At 37.1% G+C, this 18389-nt stretch overlaps 2 protein-coding genes and 2 non-coding genes across 7 annotated transcripts; 2 read left to right on the top strand and 2 right to left on the bottom strand.

Annotated features, from left to right (window-relative positions):
* Nucleotides 1–2661: 2661 nt before the first annotated feature.
* On the top strand, nt 2662–5812 carry C06E8.5 (Lipid-binding serum glycoprotein C-terminal domain-containing protein). Its single transcript, NM_066129.6, has 9 exons — nt 2662–2840; nt 2914–3003; nt 3116–3502; nt 3571–3651; nt 3697–3893; nt 3939–4074; nt 4620–5049; nt 5104–5258; nt 5458–5812. The coding sequence occupies exons 1-9, from the start codon at nt 2823–2825 to the stop codon at nt 5701–5703; spliced, it is 1740 nt and encodes a 579-aa protein (NP_498530.2). The 5' UTR covers nt 2662–2822; the 3' UTR covers nt 5704–5812.
* prk-1 (Serine/threonine-protein kinase 1) lies at nt 5802–17944 on the bottom strand (the record flags this gene model as incomplete). Of its 4 annotated transcripts, NM_001276777.4 has the most annotated exons (11): nt 5808–6215; nt 6264–6402; nt 6457–6616; nt 10216–10419; nt 10474–10797; nt 10848–11007; nt 11055–11169; nt 11218–11309; nt 11357–11514; nt 11561–11631; nt 17689–17944. In NM_001276777.4, the coding sequence occupies 11 exons, from the start codon at nt 17754–17756 to the stop codon at nt 5937–5939; spliced, it is 1770 nt and encodes a 589-aa protein (NP_001263706.1). The 4 variants fall into 4 exon arrangements, with proteins under 4 accessions (NP_001364690.1, NP_001263706.1, NP_001364691.1 ...); NM_001377564.1 differs by lacking the exon at nt 17689–17944 and having other exon boundaries at nt 5802–6215; nt 11561–11630; NM_001377565.2 differs by lacking the exons at nt 6264–6402; nt 6457–6616; nt 17689–17944 and having other exon boundaries at nt 5812–6215; nt 11561–11630.
* C06E8.7 lies at nt 13192–13403 on the top strand. Its single transcript, NR_052425.1, has one exon. It is a non-coding gene; the product is annotated as an Unclassified non-coding RNA C06E8.7 (non-coding RNA).
* On the bottom strand, nt 13809–13951 carry C06E8.6. The gene has a single exon (NR_052424.1). It is a non-coding gene; the product is annotated as an Unclassified non-coding RNA C06E8.6 (non-coding RNA).
* Nucleotides 17945–18389: the final 445 nt, after the last annotated feature.

Raw genomic sequence — 18389 nt, 5'->3', positions numbered from 1 at the left:
TTTTTTTTGCTTCTATCACTGAATTTCATGATATATCTTTCAAGAAAGAAAATGGATGTTCGACTAACACGATATGACGTTTCAAGAAAAAGTGGGTGGAAATATAAAAAATGTCTGGCGGTCCAAAGTGGGAGAAATCATAATTTTATAATTTATTTTACAATTTGCCAATCAAAATCAAGATCAAACGAATTGGATGGTAGAATAATTTCGGATTAATTTTTGAAAAGTTGGTAAACTTTCAGAAGGAAACACTTCTATCCCAGTTGTTTGACGGTTATCTGATTTTAATGATGCTCTCCAGTTGAAGATCTGAAGCCCATATACCTCGTTTATTTAACTATATACCTCATTTATTTAACTCAAAAAAGTCATATCCCTTACAAAAGTTAAAAAATACAATTTCTTCAATCAACCAAACTTAACTAGAACATCAATAATTAATTACAATTTATAATTAAAAATCACAGTCTTTAACTATAATAACATGAAAATGACATCGCCATTATGTATTTTCAATGACATCACTTCACCGACTTATTGTTCCCAGGTTAATATGTTACCTAGAATACTTGTTTTCTTTATTTTACAAAACAATACATTCTTTATCAAGAATCATTAGAGTTTGATCATTAAAATAATTTCTTCTCGCAATCACTGAATATTTATTCGGGAAAAATACGGATTTTTCATCGGTTGTTGAATGAATACGGAAAACGAGAATGGTGAAAAAATCTCTCAAACTATTTTTACAAGACGACGTGTTAAATACATGGAAGTATGCGAAGTAGTTCAGTCTTTGCTACAGAGGCACGCGTGTTGCACCAAGTAGACGAGAAAATGATTTGAAATACCAATAAAACTGGAGAGGCTAGCGCAGCCTGTGCAAATTCATTTTTTAACTTCTGCAGTTTTTCAAGTTACAGTGTCGAGTATATCTATACGCTTCCCAACGGCTACGTTTTGATCTTTACTGTACAAGAACTATTGTAGAAGTTGAAACTACACACTAATTTTTGCAAATTTTCAACCGAGTACCTATAAATCTAGTTTCTTTGTTGTCATTTTTGAAATCAAAAACAATCAAATTTTGAAAAGAACGTCATATATATTGGGATATGATCAGTAAGCATATTGTAACAAACAAGTGTCCCCTCCATTCTGTCTTCATATCAACAAAAAGAATCAGAAGACTGTTTCATTAAAAAAAAGATCAAAAAGAAGAATAATATAAGAAAAGACAATAGAAAACACAAAGGGGAGTGTGTTTTCAGTTCTTTTTACTTCTACTTACCCAACCAATTGTTGTCCCTTACCCGAGTTTTTCAGAGATGATAAAAATCACTTTCATCAGGTCCATCTATGGTCACTCTCGTTGTCTTATACTCTCTTTTTTTGTCCAACTCTCTTACAGTCAATGCCACAAGCTTCTCGTTCCTTGTGTTGTAATGAAAGACTGAAACAATAGAAGAGTAGCCATTTACCTCTTGTAGGTCGTTTCTTTGTTCGAAAATCAAGAAATAGTATGGGAGAATGTGGAGACGGAGAGAAATGTTTCAGTTTTGAATGAGACTATATAATTGGTATCTAGTGGTCAGTGCAGGTCTTTTGCAGTGTCCATTTAACTTTGGAACTGCAACATTTCAAGTGTTCCAATATTTTCCAGTAATTTATTTTCAATTTCTTAAGATTGAAGTTTATTCTGAATATCCACTGTCCTTCTTCTGACTCCTGATTCTCGTGAAGTTTAGAAATATGTGATTAAGTCGAAAGGGTCTTAAGTCGAAGTTAGAAGCTTTCTTTTTAGTTGATTTTTTCCTGCAAATAGTGACATTTTGTAAAGTACACAAAGTAGTCAATCACATTGATCATGCCCCAAAAGTGACCTGATGTCCAGTTTTATTGCCATTCATCTTTGCATATCTGTTTCATTGGCAAACCAATGATAATTTCTTTTTTGTTTCGGTTTATTATTTGTTACTAAATGTTTTGAAAAGATCTTTGAAGTTTTAGGTATTCAAAATAATCAGCTTCAAGCCCTTTCTTCTAGAATCACCTCGAGAACAATATTGAGGTCATCATAAAATTATTGACCACGTTAAAGACAAACAACTTTTGATTCTCTTTGACGAGTAACAGCTTTTACTCAACAAACAATGAGTAGAAAAAGTAAATTAATTTTACTTTATTCTCCACCTCTTTTCTCTTTGTTTTTCAATTCAATTCCAAGTCATACGTTGACCTAGAGGTTTGTTTTAACTTTTTTAGATTCTAAAGATAATAATCTAGATTCATTTATTATTGTGTTTTTCATTTACAATTAGTTTCATTTTCACTTTGCCATTCTTGAAAAAGTGCACTCCTAGAGATTATTTTAACTATATTTTTGACATTTTTCCACTGTCAATCGGACTTTAAAATTAGTTTAAAGGACCACTAAGCTGTAAAAACGGGTTAATTTTAATATCTTTTGGAAGTTTTATTATGTTTTTGAAAATCTCCCCTCTTTTCACTACCCCATGTTCCTTGCCACCGGAAAGTTTAAAAACCTAAAGAACAAAATATAATCTAGCAAGAGATTTATTTCACTGCTGGCATATCTATATTTTCACTCGGTTAAAATTAAAACTTGCATGTGACTATAATATTGTCAAAAATATCGTTTGCAGTCGGCTTCTCACCCTTTCACTCAAACCATCTATTACACCTTCAAGTGGTCTCCCGTGTCGAAACATCTGATTGTCCTCTACTGACCTTGGCAAGAACAAAACACTGATCTCGCTTAAATTTTCCGTTTTTTTTTCATTTGATTCTACTTCAATATGCGAAAATTTTTACTGGTAAGATGTGTTTGACAATTGAACAAAATTCCATTTGTGTTCAAGAGATCACTCTTTCAACGTTTGATTTCAGATATCATTATGTGCCACGTTGGCATCATGCCAGGTGGCAACTCAAGATCTTGTAGACATGAATCCACTTCTATTCAATGATCGAACTTTGGTGAGCTTAAATTTTTATTAAACAACTGCAAGCTCAAACGGTGTTTAGGAGTTGTCTTTTAGAGCTAATATTTAAAAAATAAGTTGCTAAAATATATCGAAGTGTATTTCAGAAAGGATCAGGAGTACTTGCTCGAGTGACACCAACAGGAACCCAATATGTAGCTTCTGTAGTTGCAGCTGCATTCTCTTCACATTTCGCAGACATCAAGCCGCCAAAAGAACGAAAAGATCATCAATTAACAACAATATCCACAGTAACTTTAAGACGTTTGATGCTTGAAACATTACAATTAGACAAGCAACTTGTTACAACTACAACGTCAGATGGTCTACTCCGAATCACTGTTCAAAACATCTCAGTTAGTTCATCAGCGGTTTTAAGTGGAGAGTTGAGAGAAATCAAACTTCAAGATAATGTGACTTTCCGGACAGCAAACTTGAGAATAGATACAGCTATTCGAATTATGAAAAATGCCGGAGGAAATCCAGCATTGAAAGTAAGTGAAAGTCTTCTGGTGGACAAAGCATGACGTCACTCATGGCCGTTAAAAAAATTGTTTTACAGATGGAAAGTTGTAAAATCGTTACCCAAGGAATTAAACTCGTCACTAAACCAATGGACCCTCGAAATGGAAAGTCATTGGCTGTAAGGATGTCTACCTAGAAGCTCTGTATTTAAATTAAACTTTAGGATGCAATTGCAAATGATGCCAACACAATGTTCTCTGACTTGATTTGCTCGAAAATCGATCATATTGTAAGCAATCGTGTGAATCAAAGATTCGCCCTTCTGTCCAGCAGAATTTCATTGGAAGACTCAAAGAACTTTGATATTGTTAAAATTATCATGCAAGCCGAGGAGAGATTGAAGAGGCTCGTCAGACAAAAGTAATTTTAGTTTTTTTAAGCCAAAGCAAAAATAATGATTTTCAGCATGCTCCGATCAAACAAAACAATTCGACGAAACGTTCATGCTCACAATGCTCGCAGAGTTTCAAGAGATCCAGTAAGGGGGAAACGACAAGCAGATGAGGACAAGTTCCATTTGATTCTCAACTCTTTCAACTTTGTGAGTCAGAATATTGTTTGTTATCTCGAAAAAAAAGTGGAGTCGTCGATGCATGGGTTCCCTTCCAAGTTGATTTTGAGGTCACATTTTTTAATGAAATTGTTTTCAACAGAAATGCACTTCAAAAAAGTTTACCTGTGCCAAAACATAACAGTTGACGCGCAAACTTGTTTTGAAATTTCCTCTGAAAAAGAATGCATCCTGAGTATTATATTATTATTTAGAAATTAAATTATTTGGACTTTCAAAGTTTTGAGACTCGGCATTTGACGCCAGCCATTGGCCCAAAATTATTACCTTAGACTCGAGTTGGCTAAACTTGGCCAAAAGTTGGAAAAGCCTTTGGTGGGACATGATTTAGACTGTGCCCAAGTTTAACATGTGACTCAACTGTCGCAAATTTTGCGCTCAAATGTTTCTTGTGTCGTTTTAATCTTTGGGGTAAGAGTTTGGTAAGATTTGGATCAAACTTGGGAGAAGGCTAAAATATTCAATTTTTGCAAACCTGAATAGTCGTGTATCATATCCCAATTATACTTTTCTAGTCTCGTGCCGATTCCTTGATGCTTGATTATTCAATGCTTTCACCACCATCATTGACATCTCGTGGAATCGAGCTTCAAACATCTGGAGAAGTTTTTCAAAAAGGACACGTTACACCATTTGGAGCTGGTCCAATCTTCCTTCCACGTATCCCAAATCCATCTCAAATGCTTCAAATCGTTGTCAGTGACTTTGTTCCAAACTCTCTAATGTTCCACGGACATCGAATCAAACTTTTCGACACACGAATCGATTGGATGACACCACAATTTGGACCAGTTATGAGAACAACTTGTGATTTGAGTACTGGATCGCTTTTCTGTATTGGTGATTTGTTCCCAGCATTGAGAGAAATGCTTCCGGATAGAAATGTTGCTTTCCTTTTCACCACGTTGCGAGCACCTGCGGTTATTATGCAACCAGAAGAAAAAGGTGAGAAAATTAGGAAATATCTGAAAACTGAATTGACAATCTTTCAAACTTCAGGTGGAATCCACTTCAGTCTTCGTGGTCTAATCCGTTTGGTCTCTGATAGAAACGAGCCAATTGGAGAAATGGAAATTCGAATTGAGGCACTTATGAAAATGAAGTTGACATCAAAAAGTGTTAAGGGAAAAGTTACAATTGAAGAGATTCAATTCGTGAGTTTTTTTTCTTCTCAAATACGATTTTCATAATTTTTACGCGACGAGACCCATCCATAATTGGTCCTCCTTTTAAAATTGGTAAAAAATTGGTAAAAATTAACAGTTTCTTGAGAAATGAATGTATTTCAGTTCTAAACTGAAAAAATAACTATCGTTATTTAATATATTATACCTTATTATCGATATTCTTTAGACATCCCGTTCTCCACGAATCTTGCTCCAAGAAGAACTTGATGATGCTGGTTTTCTTTCTCGTGAAATTCTTCAAAGAATGGTCAATGATATTCTTCGTCAAGGAATTCCAATTCCAATTCATCCACTTTTCAAATTAGTCAAACCAAAACTGACACTTTTGTCACGTTCTATGCTTCTTGAAACTAATTTCTTGCTCAATGAGCACATAATTGCTCAATTGACAGCTGAGGCACTTGTTGCTTGAACGAGTTCAAATATATTTTGTACGGGCCTAATCAATTCATGATCTCGTATTTTCCCAGTCTTTTGTATGTATAAAACTGTGTTTTTTTCAAATAAAATAATATAAAACAATTCATTTTTCAAGAAGGAAACGAAACTTTTAAAACCCATAGAAGAGGTGCTGTACAAGTGGAAATGATTGACCCGATTTTACCCTTCTATATAAGAAAAATTCACAAAGAAAAATGTCGAAAATCAACCAACAGATGCTGTTGGGCTGACTTGAAAAATGGCAAGAGCTGGCGGTGGTGATGATGAATCAATTGCAAATTGAAGTGGACGATGACGTGACATTCTGATAACAGAATCTCGAGATCTTGGTACTGATTCGAAGCATTGAAGGCTTCCTTTCCGAGGGGACAGAGGTGGTGGCAGTGGCTGAGCTGGTGATACAACTTTTTCCGATATTGTCACATCTTCATCATTACTGTATGTTGACTGACACGTTGCTGACGACGTCTCAGGAATCAATGGCTGGAAATATCAGAAGTTAATGAAACGTTACTTGTTTGAAATTAATACTTGATGATCGTTTTCAGAAACTGGATCGAGTTCTGTGTCAAATGATTTGAAAATACTCGATTTCTTTCGCATCCGAACTAAATTATAGGCGGATGCTGATTTGACTGCTCCCATGCTTCTGCTCAGTGAGGATGACGAGCTGAATAATAAATCATAAAAATAATTTCAGCGTCATTTAAATTAATTACAGTACCCTGTGTGTGGGAACACTTCACAAGCCGATTGGTAGATATCAGAAGTCGAAGTGAATTGATCGTCGTATGATGAGGAGACCAATGAGACATAATCGCAGAAAGAGGACGATGAAATATTGTCGTAACGAGATTCGCTACGCATAAGATTCGTCGTTTCGCCTGAAAATTAAAGTTCCTAATTTTTTCTCCCGAATGAAAATTCAACGCGATCTCTCAGCAACTAAGTACCTTTATAGTTTCAAAACACTTCAAAATGCCCACCTGCTCTTTCTGTACTAAGCCTCTTCGTGGCGAATGGGATCAACAGATAACCACTTCAACAAACTCGATGATTTCGTCACATCGAGAGTGGCTTGGTTTGGAACCAAGTGCAAATTATCTGGCCAAGAAGTACACCGTCTCACGCAGGCCAGAGGTAGTGTCGAATACTCTCTGTCCGGGCGGCTCTAGATTGGCTTAGCAGGTCATTATAGAGTATCTAGAGACACAACTTTTGCTCTAAACAGCAACCCATCCTGCCTCAGTCCTCCGCATCCGGCCTCTGCAAAGGGAAAGACAGTTCCTGGAGCACGTCGGAAGAGGCGATCTAATCTCGGAGTCCAAACCATATGTCAATCGGACTTGGAAATTAAGAAGCCGCGGGACAAAACAAGAAGAACTGACTATCGCGTGTGCACCTTCAACTGCAGGTCCTTGTCTTCGGATGATCGACTTGCTGAGTTGCTAGAAGAGACGAGGCGAATCCAATTCGACGTCATCGGATTGTGTGAAACCAAACGAGCAGCCGAGGCACACTTGATACATCACGACGGTACCGGCGTCTTCTTAGGCAAACGGAATGAAAGTTCTGTATCCGGAGGGTCGGCTTCATAGTTCGAAGCACCCTCCTTCCCAAAATCGTAGAAGTACGATTTCTTAGTCACCGCATCGGCTTACTCACCTTCAAAGTGAGCCGAAAATTCAACTGCACGGTGATTCAAGTCTATGCTCCAACTGCGGACTCAGACCTTGAGGAAATCTGCGACTTCTACGACAGTGTTGAAGACGTCTTCAGAGAGTGCCGAAGCAAGTATAAACTTGTTATCGGCGACTTCAACGCTCGAATGGGATGCAGACAAAACAACGAAAGGTACATTGGCCCCCATGCCATGGAACCAAGAAATGATACTGGAGAGCTTCTCGCAACATTTTGTGAAACCAACCGTCTGTGGCACACGAACTCTATGTTCAAAAAGCCTATGCACAAACGGTGGACTTTCGTCAGTCCCGACGGGAATCACAGACACGAAATTGACCACATTCTGGCCAATGGAAAGTTTGTCACAGATACCACTGTACTCCCCTCTTTCACAAATGGTAGCGACCATAGGTTACTCCGCTGTAACCTCCACTTCAACAATTGTCTAGCAAAGTTGGAGCAGGTCAGACGGAGAAAACCTCCGAAAAGAGTGTTGGATTGCTTATGCTTACGATTGCTTATGCAATCTCAGCGACAGTCACGGTTCAGAGTGATCCTGATTTAGATACCGACTATGATAATCTGATTCAGTCACTAAAAGAACTTCAAGACCAAGCTATCGTTCGACCGGCCAACCACTCATCCAACAGACTTTCGGAGGAAACCCGAAAACTGCTGAACAAAAGACGTTTTATGGATAGAAATGATCCCCAATTCAAATCTATTTCAGATAAATGTCGTGAAGCAGTTCAGAAAGACCATGAAGCTTTTGCCAGTACTCGCCTTCTATCTGCTGCGAACCAGAAAAAGAGTTTGAAAAGAGTTGCTAGGGACATCAACGAATATAAGTCAGTTATCCCATGCCTCAAATCAACCTCTACTGGTGAAAGAATCACTTCCAGGGTGAAAATGGAGCAGGAGATTGAGAAGTTCTACACGGAGCTCTTCAAAAGCGCTGTGAGCAACTCTCAAACATCTTCAATACCCGCCACGGCAACTCCACCGCCGTTTCTCCCGGAAGAAATTCGTCATGTTCTCCGTTCCTTCCCGAATGGTAAAGCTGCAGGCCAAGACAAAATCAGTGCAGATTTCTTGAAATCTTGCCACGATAACGTCATTGACCTGATAACGGATCGATTCAACAGGTACCTCCACAGCAGAAATGTACCGAAACCCTGGAAAACCTCCAAAACCACTCTCATCTTCAAGAAAGGTGACCGTGAGAATTTGGAAAACTATAGGCCCATCTGCCTACTACCCGTACTCTACAAAGTATTCACCAAGTGTTTGCTGAATAGAATGCGAAGATCCCTTGATGAGGCTCAACCTGTCGAGCAGGCCGGATTCCGACGGTCTTTCTCTACGATCGATCACATCCACTCGCTCCAAAGACTTCTTGAAGTCGGCAGGGAATACCAGATCCCACTGACACTTGTCTTCATAGATTTCAAGAAGGCATTTGACAGTGTTGAACACCAGGCAATCTGGAAAAGTCTCGACGAGCAAGGTGCAGATGGAGCCTATATTGATCTACTGAAAGAGTGTTATAAAAATTGTACCACAAATTTTACCCCATTCCACAGGCCAGTCGCAGTACCTGTGACCAAAGGAGTTCGACAAGGAGATCCCATCTCTCCGAATCTCTTCTCCGCTTGCCTCGAACACGTTTTCCGAAAGCTTTCCTGGATTGAATTGAAAGGAGAAGCTGAGGATTACGATACGATCCCTGGAATGAGAGTGAATGGCAGAAATCTAACGAACCTCAGATTTGCTGACGATATTGTGCTCATCGCCAATCATCCGAATACTGCCAGCAAAATGCTCCAAGAACTCGTACAAAAATGCTCTGAAGTAGGTCTCGAGATCAATACTGGGAAGACGAAAGTCTTGCGAAACCGATTCGCTGACCCCAGTGAAGTCTACTTCGGTAGCCCTTCCCCCACCACCCAGCTCGACGACGTCGACGAGTACATCTACCTCGGTCGTCAAATCAACGCCCAAAACAACTTGATGCCGGAAATCCACCGAAGACGTCGAGCAGCCTGGGCTGCATTCAATGGAATCAAGAACACCACCGACTCCATCACCGACAAGAAGATTCGTGCGAATCTGTTCGACTCAATTGTCCTTCCAGCGCTCACCTACGGTTCAGAAGCCTGGACATTCACCAAAGCTCTATCCGAACGAGTACGAATCACACATGCCTCCCTAGAAAGACGGCTTGTGGGAATCACACTCACTCAACAACGAGAACGAGATCTCCATCGAGAAGACATTCGTACGATGTCTCTAGTCAGGGATCCGCTCAATTTCGTAAAAAAGAGAAAGCTGGGATGGGCTGGACACGTTGCGATAAGGAAAGACGGAAGATGGAACACGTTGATGACAGAATGGCGCCCATATGGATGGAAAAGGCCTGTTGGAAGGCCGCCGATGCGATGGACTGATTCGCTGCGAAAGGAGATCACCACTCGTGACGCAGACGGAGAAGTCATCACCCCCTGGTCCACTATAGCCAAGGACCGAAAACAATGGCTTGCTGTGATCCGCAGGAATACCACGAATTCCTGAAGAACGGATCGTATAAGTATCTAAGTAAGTAAGTATGATGAGGAGACCAATGAGACATAATCGCAGAAAGAGGACGATGAAATATTGTCGTAACGAGATTCGCTACGCATAAGATTCGTCGTTTCGCCTGAAAATTAAAGTTCCTAATTTTTTCTCCCGAATGAAAATTCAACGCGATCTCTCAGCAACTAAGTACCTTTATAGTTTCAAAACACTTCAAAATGCCCACCTGTCTCAACAATCTCTTCTTGCTCCAACTCTTTGACAGCAATCGATGGCTCATATCGATCTTCAACAGCAGTGACCATTGTACAAATACTTTCTGCATCCAAATCAGTTCGACTTTCACGGCTTCTCGTCAGAATCACTACATCGTTGAGATCATTATCCTCTTCCTCAGCTTCTTTGTCTTCGATCACTACAGGAGGATTTTCTGAAAACAATTCGATAAACTCAAAAATTCATCAAAAAGTTTTTGTAAACTTACTGATTTCCATAAGAGCTTCCTCAAAAGTCAAGTCTCCACCAAAAAATGGTTTATCAGTCTCCATCCATGGATGAGCAGCTATCTGTGCTAAAGATGCACGTGCAGACGTAGAAGTTGTCAGGCAACTTTTGACGAGTTGACACACTTCTTTTGAGAGATCAGGTGGAAATTTGACATTTCCAAGACAGATTTGAATCTCGTTGCGGAATGGGAGTTTTCCGGTTAGAAGGATGAAGAGTAGAACTCCGAGAGACCAGGATGTGGCTTCGAGTGGAAGATAAAGTTGATCACGGAACCATTCTGGAGGGCAGTATGACCGAGTGCCTGAAAAATTGCTTTAATTTTATAGTTTGAACAAGAGACCAGAGACAAACCCTGAAATTCTTTTTTCGTGGCCTTTTCCGCGTATGCTGTTGCTCCGAAATCGACCAATTTCACTTCTCCTGTATTCATATTCACAATCAAATTCTCATCTTTAATATCTCGATGCAGAAGTCCGTGCTTACTGTACATATTGAAAACCGTTGTGATTACCTGAAAACTTTAATTTAGAGTCTTCGAAAATAAATTTTAATTTCTACCTGCTTAAATATAAATTTCCCCATATCCTCGTTGAGTGGACCATGTACAGAAACCATATCGAACAGATCCATACAATTGGCCGGTCGCTCCATCACGATTAGAAAACCTTTTGAACTGGAAATTTCAAATGTTAAGATTTAAATTCAAGAAATTTGAACTTACTTTGCAAACCAATCGAGGATTTTTATCACACCTGGAATGTCTTCGCACGTCTCCAAATGACATACTTCTGAAGGAATTAGTTGCCGGCATGTCTGAAAATAATTAGTTGAAAAATAATTTATTCAAACAAAACACTAACCATTGTCCAGCTTCTGACATGTTTATGTTGCACAAATTTAACGGCAACTGGCTGTTGTCCATCCTGTCGAGTTGTTGCTTCATACACTATTCCGAATCCACCACGTCCAATTTCATCTAATACTTCGTATTTCCGTTTGAACTCTTTTACCGAATGTTCTGAAAATTTCAAAATTATTAAATTAATTTTTTTTTAATTTCTCACTTTTCTCGTGTAGGAAATCCACTTGGTACGAGCAGCATACGGCTAAATCTTGTAATTTTCGTTTGATCATTCTGTAAAATTTTATATTTCAGAGTTGTTATTTTAAGATTGCGATAAAAAACATTTTTGAAGAGGAAATGGTACTTTTTGTCACATGTTGAGATTGTAATCTAATTAAAAATGGCCATAAACATTCAATGAAACAGGTTTTGAATAGTATTTTCTAGAATATTGGATGAAATAAATAATTTCACGAAGTACTGTAACTTTGAAGATCCTAGTGATGAATACTACTTTGCAAGATGAATTACCAGGAGTTTTAATAATAGATTTGAAATTCACACTTTCAAGTAAACTGGACCACGTTATACTCTCCTTTCTTCAAACTTTAAAATTTTGAAATATTACGAAAATCCGGGAGAGTGCAAAGAATTAGACGGGAAATACATTTATTACGTGGTCGCACAGCTGCTACTCGGTTACCTCCCGCGGGCGCTAAGCACCTTTCTCTTTGTTGTGAAATTCGAACCCTCAACTCGAGCGAATTTCATGAGCCCTTCAGGTGAAAAGATCTTTTAAAAGAGTAAAAGAAACGGATAGCCGGTGTGGATGCGCGGGACTAATTTGTTAAATAACAACTGAACTGCTATTAGTCGGACCGCTAGCGTAGATCAAAAAGTCAAGAGTGTGGAATCGGAGTTTTTATTTTATTTTTCCACGTGGTGTCAGGCTGTCTCATTACAGTTTGATCTACAAAAAATGCGGAAAAATATTTCCAGAAAAATTGTAGGGTCAACACGCTCTTAACCATCCAAAATCAGGTGAGATGTCTGCGTCTCAACTCCCGCATTTTTTGAAGATCGACCCGAAATAAAACATTCTGGCTCCACGTGGTTTTTGCAGCAGAAGTTTAATGAACAGTATCTAACGTACATGAATAAATATTTCTCCGATTATGTTAATCTGAACGTTAAATAATAATAATCAACAAGAAAGCTCACGGAATCAGCAAAAATGAAGGAAAATTGGTACTTGTGTGTTAAATATATCCCTGCCAAAAAAGTATTAAATAAAATAGTATTAAAAGTTTATTCATTTCTCCATTTAAACTGAACGAGATACCCATTTTCCTCGTTAGGCTCAGAAATGGTGTGTGCACGTTCAGGTTCAACTGAGAATTTTAAATTTTAAAAAATCGGAAATTATTTCAAATAAGTTGTTGAAGAGATATTTAAGAAGAATGCCAATGGCTGGACTGACTTTCCTTGGTGTTCAACTTAAAAACAAGGTTCAAACCTGCTCAGCTCAAATTTCTAGGATTCAGAATTTAGTGGAGTTTTTCTTCCTGATTTTCAGAAAATCTGACAATTTGTTGACAGGTGTCTTATACATTACAAATTCTTCTAGGATCCAAAGATCTTTGGATCTAGACAATTTTCAGAAGTCACGCTCTTATTTATAAAGATTAGGAAAACAAAAAGCCCATGAAAAGCAGAAAAGTAAAAGGTTGAAAGTTGAAATTGTGGTTGATGGGAGCAAAGGTGAAAAATAGAAGAAAATTGAGAGAACAGGAGAAGAGACCGATGTGATGGTGGTGGAGCACCAGAACCACAACAACAAGAAAAAACGACAAAAAGTGAAGAAGAATGAAGGGGATGTAGAGAGAAAAAGGGAATATAACGACATCTGGAGACTCGGAACGAAAACCAGATTCGTTTTTTCCTCACATTTCGCCGTTTGAGCTGGTTTCCGTGGTACATTAGATGAGTGATTGGGTTTGTGATTTTAAATTCATTGACTCGAGAAGACCCGAACTCAATTGGTTTAAGCTGTGCGCGGGGGTAGATCAAAAAGGGATCAAAATCGGTGACTTCTCGAATATATGTACGTTCTAGATTCTTTGAATTTCCAAGAACATGTTAAAAACTTAAATTTCGATTGACACAAATTTGTGAACCGCGGTGAGCACTTTGAAATTTGAAGCGAGGGTCTCTCCGCAGAGTGACTCTTTTCAGCATTATTTTGTATGTGAACCTTTAAGTTTTCATATGAAAATATTTTTTAAAAAAGCATTATAGAACGAAACAAGAATTTTCCACAAATGTTCTTTTAAACCTGATACCATAATTGGGAATTTTTATGCAAACCTCTAGGGATAATAAAAATACAGTACGGTCATATAAAGTCACATAAATTGCTTTCAAATTAGTTATGTTGCACGTTGGAACATTTTTTATGAAAAAGTAAGTTTTTTGATTGCAGAAGATACACATCAAAATAAAAGGGAATATTGTCTCTTTTCTGATGGAATCTTCTCGACGTGGTACTAATTCAATTTTGTTTCAAATAGGAATCACAGGGACCTATGACATCAAGCTCTGCTCCTTTTTTCTTTTTTTTTTCTATTTGGGCTCTCCTGGATTCCATCATAAAGGAATGCTTTTCACAACTTCCTTATTGTTTTTTTGCTTTGCCTTTTTCTTTTTTGCGTTTGAACACAATTTCACTTTTTATCCTGCACGTTGAGATGTCGGTGAGAAAGAAAAAAGTTTCGGAGCACATGAAGAAAAGAATATTTATGCGAAAAGGTGCGATTGAGATTTTTTTGTTGAGAAAATGTCGTTTCAGGGTTATGGAATGGGGTTCAGTGAGGGGAAGAAGGAAGATCACACCTACAACAATCAGGTTTTCAGCAGAATATTATGAGGAGATATTTGAACAAAAATATTTGCTCTGAACAGTTGAGCAACTTCAGAGAGAATGGATAAAGTTCAATGTGTCAAACTATTAACATCAACAAGTTTTTATATTCTTATCAATGTACTATAGTTTCTGATCCCTGATATACCATTCGATTCTTCTCGATTTTAACTGTAGATCATGATCGTCAAGAGTGCTCACTTATTTGCTCAACGTATCCCGTGTGCCACGTCACTGATCTGATCTCTCTCTCTCTCATACACGGGCGGCTCAAACACGTGGTCTACTTAATCTTGTCCTCTCGGCAGCCAGGTAAATCGCGCAAACAGTGAACGATTCCCAGGATACAAAAAATGACTTGTAATTCATGAGTTGATGTTTCGATGTATTTCCATCTATGATCAGACATCTCTTGTCAATCGGAAAACGATAATATCATTTGTCAACGAAAACCACACAAACGGGAGACCTTTAATCTTTTGGAATGGAACAAGAATAGATTTATTGTGATAAATTAAGAGAAACTTGGAATGAAAAAGGAAACTAGAGAAACGAGAAGGTGTGCGATTTACGAAGATATTTTGGACGCACTGAACTGATCTAAAAACGCATGCAATCGGGTTGTTAATGATTCGTCATTTTAAAATAGGTAATTTTGCAGTTTAGATAGGACAAAGTTCAAAGTTGATATAACTTTTTGAATGTTCGGTACCTGAAGCTTATAAGGAATTCGTAAAGTTCACATTCTAGGTCGTTCTGTTCAGACAGTTTACGGAATAGCTATTGATTTTACTTAATTTGTTTAATATTTTAGTTTTTCTTAACAGTCATTAGTTTCAATTTTTAAATGCTGGCATTACCAAACTTCCTTCTGATTTCTCGTTTTTCTGTCTACAGAAGTTCCTTGTTGTTCTATTTCTAGTGGCTAATAAACACTTGACCAGTGTTACAGAATTATTCGATTAGTTGTTCCATCGATGTTCGATCCTTTATCCCACATACCGATTGTCATCGTTTAAAAAAACGAAACGAACATTCCCTGCGTCTCTCGATCTCTTATCACTAGTTCTTGATTTCTTATTGACCAACAAAGATCACGGAGTGTACAATTTGCGTCATTCGAATATTTGAACACTTTTTCAAAGAAAATAAATTACTAATCACTAAGTGGATTTCGAAATAAATCGGTTCTGACTTGATTTATGAAACTGTTTTCTTAGTAATTGTCTATGTGTACTTTGAACAGCGGGAGTACTTTCTCAAGTGGATTGTAGTATGTTAGCTCAGGGAGAACACGTAAGCGGTTTTCAGGTCAGAATCAATCAGTTTATCAGATATAAATTGGAAATAGATTATGATTTGAAAACGAGGAAATATTGAACTAGATAGAAAACAATACCAATACAAGGTCAGCCGAAAGTCCGTGTGCAAATTTGTGAATTTTAGGAGTTGAGCCAAAGTTTTTGATAAAAAATAAAAAACAGCGACACGAGATAAAAAGTACTATGTAGTAAATTGAATTCTGAATCAAAAATTTAGAATTAAAAAGTTTAAATGAATACTAGAAATAGGCTTGGTTCATTGCTCAAAAGTGCCCTGTTCCTAGCAACAAAAAATCGCAATTTGGAAAAATAGGAAAAAAACGATGAACTGCAATTTTTAAATATCCGGTAAGACTAGTTATAGTTACATTTCAATTTTTTTAAAGTCTGAAATGTTTTGAATATTCATAAAAAATTATTGGGACTTCAACTTCTTTGTTTTCAAATCTTAATTATGTTTTAAGAAAGTTTTAAAAACCTAATTTCCCGCCAAGAAAATAGGCAAGGCAGGCACTTTGTCATGCTTACAGAAACGTAACCCGTAGTTCGAAGACTTTAGAATATTCTAGATACGTCATAATGTTTTATCTCCTTCCTTTTCTCCAAAAATTCTTCATTTATTCTTCTCTTTTTTTCTTCAAATTCTATGGTCGTCATGTCTAATGGGTAAACATGTGCAGTTTATAGCCACTTTTCATTTCCCCTTTTTTCTATTTTTAAACCATTTTATATATTTTTTTCTGTCCCCAGCAAAACTTTACTTTGTTTATTAACTTGAAGAGTTTTAAATTTGGGTTTTTGTTTTCACTGTTGGCGACAACTGATGAGGGAAAGACTTTTTTGGTTTCCTTATCACATATTATCAGTCAGTTCTGACTGATTTGTAGCAGGGTTACTTGCTTACGCACTCACATGTGATGCTGCAATTTCAGCACTGATTGTTCGAGAGAACGAGTCAGCAAATTGGAAGAAATGAAGACAGAAATAGAAAAAAAAGAGTCTAGGAAGATGTTTAATTGTGTGGAAATATTGGCTTGATTTGGTGAAATTTGAGTTTGTAAAGCATTGAGACATGTTCAAAAAGAACATTTAGAATTGTAGATTTCATTAGTTTTCAAAACAGAAAACATGCATTTTTGTTGAAAAATTTAAAAGGACTCATGGTAAATAAACATAATTTCTCGAAGTTCAGACAAGAGCACCGATTTTTTTGTGTATTTCGATCTTTTGTACTCGCCGAACCAATCTATTTTCACCTTTTTTCTCTCGATATTTGACCTTAAGACAATACTATGGAAACATTGCAAACTTATCAAGCGATCTCTCCCAACTCCCCATATGACACGTCAAAACCGAAATTCGATACTTTTTCGCCTCCTTGACGCCTGTGCTGTTCCTAATGTTTGTGTGTTTGTGAGTGCTTTGAAAAGATAGAAAGAAAAAGAGCCTGTCAAATCATCTTGCAAAGAAGGTTTTTGACAGATTAGTCCTAGTAAGAGCACATGAGAAATGAAAATGAGCCTAATTTTTTAAGTTGAAATAAGAGTATGGGATGAGAGGAGTGATCTTATTCGGGAATTATACTGAAATTAGTAGTTGCAAAAGTTTACAGATGAGAAGCAGTAAAAGTTAAAGAATTAAAGATTAAATGAATATTAAAAGTTCAGATGGAATTGGATATTGGAAACATCTTGGAAGAAACTTTGAAAATAAATATGAAAAAAGATGTTAAGGCTCAATTAAAAAAACGAAATTTTAGACATTTAATAGTACAACGGTACTAGATAACTTTAAATTGTTTTTTTTAACCTGTATTCTCAATTTAAACTAAATTAATTTAAATTAATTTGAAAATTATGTTTGAATATACATCATTCCAAGGTTTTTTTAATTTGTAGATTATTATCTACTTTCCAAAAGCAGCACTATAGATCGTTGTACGCGTAAATAGGGCTTTTAGAACAGAAATATATTTTTCCAAAAATATAAAAAATGCTAGAAAGTCAATAAATTAATAGGAAATTTTAGTTTTAAGATCACAAAAATCTTACCTACTTCAACTCAACACAAACAAAAAATACAAATGAAAAATGAGAAAAGACCAACCTGACGGACTCGTAAAGCCACAATCTTTGCCTTCTAACAGCTCCAGCGTCTCCTGGTGCTCGTGTCATATTGGAATAGTTTTAATTAAAATTAAGCAACAGTAGCCAGGATTTAATGAAATAAGAAAATGGAAAACACTTTTGTGTACCTCTGATGGCAATTGTTTTCTAGCACAATTCAGGAATTGTGGTGGTATTCCAGAAATAAAAAGTTTCAGAGATTTAAGAGTTTTTAGTGTGTTCCTTATTGAAAAATGGCATTGCTGACGGTGGGCGCGGCGGCGGCAAAAGTAGGCGGTGCCCCAGGAGAGTGTGTGGATCTGCGTCTCTTATTCTCATATGCTCTTTCATAAGTCTATGACCACACAGTTCGAAACATGGACGGCGGGAGAGAAAAAAGAAAACCGAAAAGTGTCTCTGAAATAAAAAAAGACAAAGATTGTATCTGGGATAAGCACTGGTTAGATACGATTCAACCATGAGAGAGGGGGAAACTGTTTTTTTTTTCGTATAATTGCCTAGTGCAATTTGTGATTTGGTGTATAATACAGATTTCTTCACCCAGTTAGTAAGAGTTAGCATAACTTTACAAAAAGTCTCAAACTATGGTCCTATAGGAGATTGTATGAACATTGCAGAACTTAGACAGTATAGCATTTTTATTGGTGAAAATAGCGGCAAGAACTCTTAGTGTTGTGTTCT

Source organism: Caenorhabditis elegans, chromosome III (genome assembly GCF_000002985.6).
Source record: "Caenorhabditis elegans chromosome III".
Classification (NCBI taxonomy): domain Eukaryota; kingdom Metazoa; phylum Nematoda; class Chromadorea; order Rhabditida; family Rhabditidae; genus Caenorhabditis; species Caenorhabditis elegans.
Note: the sequence above shows the minus strand (reverse complement) of the source record. Positions and strands in the feature narration are given on the sequence as shown.